Genomic DNA, 4,581 nt, shown 5'->3' on the forward strand with positions numbered 1-4,581 from the left:
CACGAGTGTATATGTCGGCCCCTGACATCACAGCTTTTAAGACTAATGTCACCTGAACTAAATTTGTTGAACCATCGTTGACACTTACGAACGTTCAAAACATTTCCATAAACTTCTTTGATATTCTTTGTGGCTACAGAGGCGTTGTTTCCCTTCTTGCAATCAAACAGCATTACATGCCGAATATATATATATATCATTATTATTATTGTGTATTTTAATTTCAAATGTATTTAATCAGAGAGTGGCCCACAAGTCATATCCTAAACGACCCATGATATGTTATTATTAGAGTGGCCCACAAGTCATATCCTAAACGACCCATGATTGTATTATTAGAGTGGCCCACAAGTCATATCCTAAACGACCCATGATATGTTATTATTAGAGTGGTCCACAAGTCATATCCTAAACGACCCATGATTGTATTATTAGAGTGGCCCACAAGTCATATCCTAAACGACCCATGATATGTTATTATTAGAGTGGTCCACAAGTCATATCCTAAACGACCCATGATTGTTTTATTAGTGGCCCACAAGTCATATCCTAAACGACCCATGATATGTTATTATAGTTCGTATTACTAAAGCTAGAAAATTATTATAGAGTCGAGTGTGGCCAAGTGGTTAGCGTGCCGGACTGTAGATGCAAGATTTAGTCGTTCGCGCCTCGTTATCGCAAATAAAAAAAATCGCGGTTCACGCTTTGTGCCATGTGTGCGTTATAAGAGAGACGGTCAAATCCCCCTATTCGGTCTGACAAGAGTTGGCGGAGTGTGGCCCTCGCTCTAGTCTATCACTTCAAAGTTAGGGACGGCTAGTGCAGATAGTAGGTTTACACGAAATTCAACAAAGAAACGGTCATAAAAGTCCTTTAAATGTAAGCAAAAATCTCAGGTGGAGTCGGTTAAATTTTTTTTAGGTACTGCTCTGCTAAAGTTATCTGAAAATAGTGCAGCTCGAGAAGGATTGTTTGTTTGTTTTTGAATTTCGCGCAAAGCTACACGAGAGCTATCTGCGCTAGCCATCCCTAATTTAGCAGTGTAAGACTAGAGGGAAGGCAGCTAGACATCACCACCCACCGCCAACTCTTGGGCTACTCTTTTACCAACGAATAGTGGGATTGACCGTCACATTATAACGCCCTCCAAGGGTGAAAGGGCGAGCATGTTTGGTGTGACGGGGGATTCACTGGAGAAGGAATAGCTGCCGTATTTCTGCCTGCGAAACATGCTTTCAACCGGTGCCTTTCAGAGTCTAACATTTCGAACTAACCCTTCCTGTAGTTATTCTACATGGTTAACATTATAAAGTTCCAAGAAGTTGATGCTGATATTTCAAAAATCAGGCATGCGCACACGTTCATTGCTGCAGAGAGCGTTAATATACTGGAAAAAACATTTGTTTTTCCACTCCAGTCTCGAGGTTGTGGTCATTTAACAGCCCCGAACGGTTAGCGACACGATCGTGATGGATCTCGAGGGCGTCGCTAGGCGCTAGCACACACGGGGCTCGTGCTCCTATTCTATTTGACAGTGCCCCGAATCCCCAATTGATGTCTCGAAAAAATCAGAATAGAAAACCATGATCGATACCATACTGAAATTCCCGCGTCTGTGGGCCCGCACCTTTTAAGCACCTAGCGACGTCTCTGATCGATATGTTAACCATTTGTCTTCAGGTCTATGTTAGGCCGTTACTCAGAAACTGTAGATAAAGTTGTTATAACGATTATCTAAGGTTCGCCACAAATCTTCAAGCAATACAGTGGTTTGGCTTGAATTGCGCACAAAGCTACACGAGGGCTATCTGAGCTAGCCGTCCCTAATTTAGCAATGAAAGACTAGAGGGAAGGCAGCTAGTCATTACTACCCACCGCCAACTCTTGGGCTACTATTTTTACTAACGAATAGTGGGATTAATTGAATGACTGTCACATTATAACACCCCCCCCCCCCCCACGGCTGAAAAAACGAGCATGTTCAGGTACGTGGATTCGAACCCACGACCCTCAGATTGCGAGTCGAGCACTCCCTTACCACCAGGCTCAGTAATGGTTTGTGTATTCCAGCTGCACAACGTAACCATATTCGTGGAGAGCGTACTGTACAGTGCACATGTTAGGCGTAGTCTCAAAATAAGTGCATTTAAAATAGAAAACACTAAACCGAAACTTTAAATTATTGGTGCTTTTAACCCGAACAGCAACTTTGGTGACACGTGGACTATCTACCAGATCAAAGGTGCCTAAAATTCGGGCATAGCCTCCAGTGTTCCCTCTAACCCGCGCGGCTGCGCAGACGCACAACAACCAATCAAGTGCCGCGCACTTCATTATTTCACCCGTGCACATCCTCAGTAATGGTAAGGAGTCTGAACACGTTGATGGCCTTAATGACCTTGGCAGTTGAAAGGCCTAACTCCCAAATGATCAACTGGTAGCATTGCAAAGCGGCCTAATGATCCATCAGGGTCGATGGTCTAAAAAAAGAAACTGGTAGCGCACATCTGCACATTGCCTTGATACTGGAGCATATGAAAAATTTTATTCCGCGCATGATTTAAAAAAAAATAGAGGGAGCATTGATAGTCACTTCTAATTTAGAACTGCTGACCAGAGGGAAGGTAACAAGTCATATTTCTTAAGATGATATTATAGACAGAGGGTTGGTTCTCTGTAAGCAAGGCTAATGGACCAAAGTCAAAAATATATCATTCTTAATTTGTGTTTTTAATCCCTTTTAGACTGTAAAAATGTATATTACCAAAAATTGAGAAGTTAAAAAACACATTTAAACATTTTGTAATTGGAAATTGGAGGCATTACCGTTTCTTTGTCAATTGACCAATATAACTTTGGCTGATTGTGGCCCAGTGGTTAGCGTGCCGGACTGTGGGTGTGTTATAAGAGTGAAGAACAACCCGTACAAATGTTATCACAGTCATGAGCATAATGATTGGATAAAGGAACACAAATGTATAGAAAAACCTTAGACCGCCAAATGCAAATCACTAAGAGGCCTCTCGTTATCGTGATCTAGAGAAAACGGCAAGGGTTAACGAAACACACACACACATAATTATTCTGAATCCTAAAGGATAATTAAGTTATTTTTATTTATTTATTTATTTTTAAATATGAATTTAAAAGTTATTTTTAAATATGAATATCTAAACCAAACTTTCATTTCATGTGACTGTTAAAAGACCTTTTTTTTTTTCTCACTTAACAGATGGCTAATTCTGAAACATGGACCAAAAGAGGCGTTATGCACAGGACTTCACGTGACAGCCCATCCAAAGGTTCCTCTGAGACAAAAAGCTGGTACGAAAAGATATTACGACAAACTCTTGTTCCTATGTTACTGATGGTAGTAATACCAAACACCGTGGTGTGTATTGTTTATCTTGTTGTTGAAAGAGGCAGCAATGCTATGACAAATTTGTCGGGAGATCTTCCTAAGTTTTGGAGAGATGCTTGGACTTTGGCTGGTGTTGGAGATGTAGAGGTGTGGGCAGTTGTGTTAGGCTTAGCGACATGGGCTGGACTGTCGTTACTCTTTCTTGGAGGGAGAAGATACGTAGGTCCTCCGACACACAATGGTTTTTGTCCTGAATATGTAAATTCGGGTTTTAAGTATTATTTGTTGTCCATGTTGGTTTTTGTGAACTTGTTGAGCTATCGCCATATGCTAGCTGATTACTCTGACGTCACGTCCGCGTGGTACTGGTACAAGAAAATGGTTCCATTCACAGGGGCATTAATATTATTTGGATTCAGCGTGTGCATAGTTCTTTTAGTAAAAGGTCTAATATCCCCTTCTCCTGGGGAATTCGGTTCCTCTGGTAATCCCGTGTTTGATTTCTACTGGGGTCTTGAACTTTATCCCCGCCTGGGTCGCTGGTTTGACCTGAAGATGTGGACCAACTGTAGGTTTGGTATGTTGCTATGGCAACTAGAAGTTCTTCTCTTCTGGAAAGCTCAGGTAGAATACAGTGGATGGAATTGGGCCATGGCTGTAACCAGCATTCTTCAGACTGTCTATATTGCTAAGTTCTTCTGGTGGGAGGATGGTTACATGAAAACAATAGACATCATTGTTGACCATGCAGGTGAGTAATATCTAACATTTTACTTATTTTTCTAATGTTAATGTTAACCAAAATTCCATCTTGGTGTCCCACAAATTCTACTTGAATTGCCCTGAGGATACAAAGGAAGTCCAGAAGTAATAGACAAAGTGAAGAGCACAAGAAACAGAAGTAGTCACAAGACTTAACTAACACACCAGAGGGACTTGAAGTCTGAGAATGCTTTATAACTTTTTCTCTCGTAGTACAAGGTGTTCCCTTAAATAAGCACACTTTCAACTGATTTTTAGAAAAATGACTCCTAGCGATATTTTTGTTTTCTTGAAAGTTTCACCGCAAGATTCTTGCTCTATAATACAAATTTGATTAACTTTTGTTATGATGGCCTAAAAGTTTTGAATTTATATTGTTTTTCAATAAAAACATCCCAAATTCAGTATAATCCTAATAGCAGGTCTCTCGCTGGGTTAGCTGCACATCAAAATCG

General features: G+C 40.7%; 2 protein-coding genes across 3 annotated transcripts in view; both read left to right on the top strand.

The window, feature by feature from the left end:
* Positions 1-4,250, top strand: part of LOC106460433 (spectrin alpha chain-like) — a 93,720-nt gene extending 89,470 nt beyond the window's left edge. For both annotated transcript variants that reach the window (XM_022387137.1, XM_022387138.1), the window contains one exon: positions 4,239-4,250. The gene's annotated coding sequence lies outside the window, so the exon portion shown is untranslated. The remainder of the gene's footprint in view (positions 1-4,238) is intronic.
* Positions 1-4,581, top strand: part of LOC106460435 (7-dehydrocholesterol reductase-like) — a 16,365-nt gene that overhangs the window by 3,541 nt on the left and 8,243 nt on the right. Inside the window, 1 exon segment of the mRNA XM_022387140.1 lies at positions 3,236-4,115. Within this exon segment, the coding sequence (XP_022242848.1) occupies positions 3,236-4,115 (880 nt within the window).

The sequence above is a fragment of the Limulus polyphemus genome, unplaced genomic scaffold (genome assembly GCF_000517525.1).
Source record: "Limulus polyphemus unplaced genomic scaffold, Limulus_polyphemus-2.1.2 Scaffold768, whole genome shotgun sequence".
Lineage (NCBI taxonomy): Eukaryota > Metazoa > Arthropoda > Merostomata > Xiphosura > Limulidae > Limulus > Limulus polyphemus.